This window comes from Microtus ochrogaster, assembly GCF_000317375.1.
Source record: "Microtus ochrogaster isolate Prairie Vole_2 chromosome 6 unlocalized genomic scaffold, MicOch1.0 chr6_random_2, whole genome shotgun sequence".
NCBI classification, from domain to species: domain Eukaryota; kingdom Metazoa; phylum Chordata; class Mammalia; order Rodentia; family Cricetidae; genus Microtus; species Microtus ochrogaster.
Window position 1 is genome coordinate 4,952,577 of NW_004949095.1, and position 1,621 is coordinate 4,954,197.

At 34.5% G+C, this 1,621-nt stretch overlaps 1 protein-coding gene across 1 annotated transcript in view; it reads right to left on the reverse strand.

Annotated features, from left to right (window-relative positions):
- The window catches only part of Cep350 (centrosomal protein 350), a 147,974-nt gene that overhangs the window by 92,321 nt on the left and 54,032 nt on the right, over window positions 1–1,621 (reverse strand). The window contains exon 12 of the mRNA XM_013352491.2: window positions 785–926. Coding sequence (XP_013207945.1) covers window positions 785–926 — 142 coding nt within the window. The remainder of the gene's footprint in view (window positions 1–784; window positions 927–1,621) is intronic.

A 1,621-nucleotide genomic window follows, 5' to 3' on the forward strand; every position in this document is an offset into this window, starting at 1 on the left:
GTACGGAGGGGAGCAGAGAAAAATGTAGAGCTCAATAAAAATCAATTTAAAAAAAAAAAAACAGGTATTCTAAGAATAATATTTCCCAAATCAGGCTTCTAGAAAAATGAGCTATATAGGCAAAGTCCCTGAGTCCATTCAGTGTCTTGAACATTAAGGGTCCAAAAATTATCAGTTGTTATAACCTACCTCTTCAAAGCTTAGAAGTTGAATGTTTATCAAAGTTTTAGATGTTTTCTTGATTTAAAAAACTGCTACACACAAAGTTAAATGTCTACCTAATTTTCCTCATCTACCACAGAAAACAAATTTTTACAATTCTTATATTACTATGTTGCAAGACTGTTTCCCAATGCTATCCTCTGTTGAAATTCACAGAATTGACTTAAAAGTCTGTAATTAGGTCCTTTTAAGTATTCTATGTTCCACTCACCAGGTGTGGTGGCACACACAGGTGAGCCCAGCACATTTGAGAACTGGAAGAAGGAGGATCAAGATGAGACTCTATCACAAAAAAGAAAACTGTGTGTTTCTCTGAACATTTCTAATGACTGTGAGGTGAGCATGTTCTACTAGCTTCATCATTATGCTCAAATACAAACAAGCATTAAAGAGTCAAGCATCAAGTCAGGAAGTCCATGTCGAGAGTCTGTGGTCTACAGCCATAAAGCTTTGATATATATCAGTCAGTAAGCAAGATGCTACTTATACTCTGATCAGAGTCCTCATTTATATGTATTTTTCTACTCAAAACCTTATTTCATATTTGCTGTCAAATTCTTACTGAGATTCGAGAGTAGATTTTTTTTCTGTCAATGTCACACTCCCTGGTGAGGAGACAAAATCATCTTCATAGGAAATACTGCTCAGTGGGGTTGTGGTGGCATTGAAAGGCCATGATGCTGATGTTCCTCTATCTTCAAATCCTATCAAAAGAAATAATTGTGGTATGGTTAAAAATAAAATGAAATTTAAAACTATAAGCAAGGCATTCTCCAGCATAAAGTTAGTAACATAAAAAGGGACAGCTTCAATTGCTTTTACAACTCATCTTTTTATCTTGCTTTCTTAACTGCCATATAGATTTCTTTTGTTTTTGGTTTTTTGTTTTGTTTTTGGTTTGGTTTTGGTTTTGGGTTTTTCTGAAATAGGGTTTCTCTGTGTAGCCCTGGCTGTCCTGGAACTTGCTCTGTAGACCAGGCTGTCCTCAAACTCACAAGAGATTCACCTGCCTCTGCCTCCTGAGTGCTGGACTTAAAGGTGTGCGCCACTATGCCTGGCTGTTTTTCACTTCTTTTTAGGAAATTTTTTAAAATAAATAAGCATAATGAAACTACTGTATCCATTACTATGACTAATACAAAAGCAAGCTAGTTTCATTTAATTAAACAATCTATTTCTATTTCTCTCTTTTACAGTGAACCTACAGATTATTTTGAAGCAAATCCCAAATAACATATTTTATCTCCAAATATTTCATTATAACTATAAAATTTTAATAAAGATCTAATACAAGAATTTAAGAATAAAACCAATTTTCTTATTAAGAAATAAGAATATCGAGATGTGGGCTGGAGAGATGGCTCAGAGGTTAAGAGCATTGCCTGCTCTTCCAAAGGTC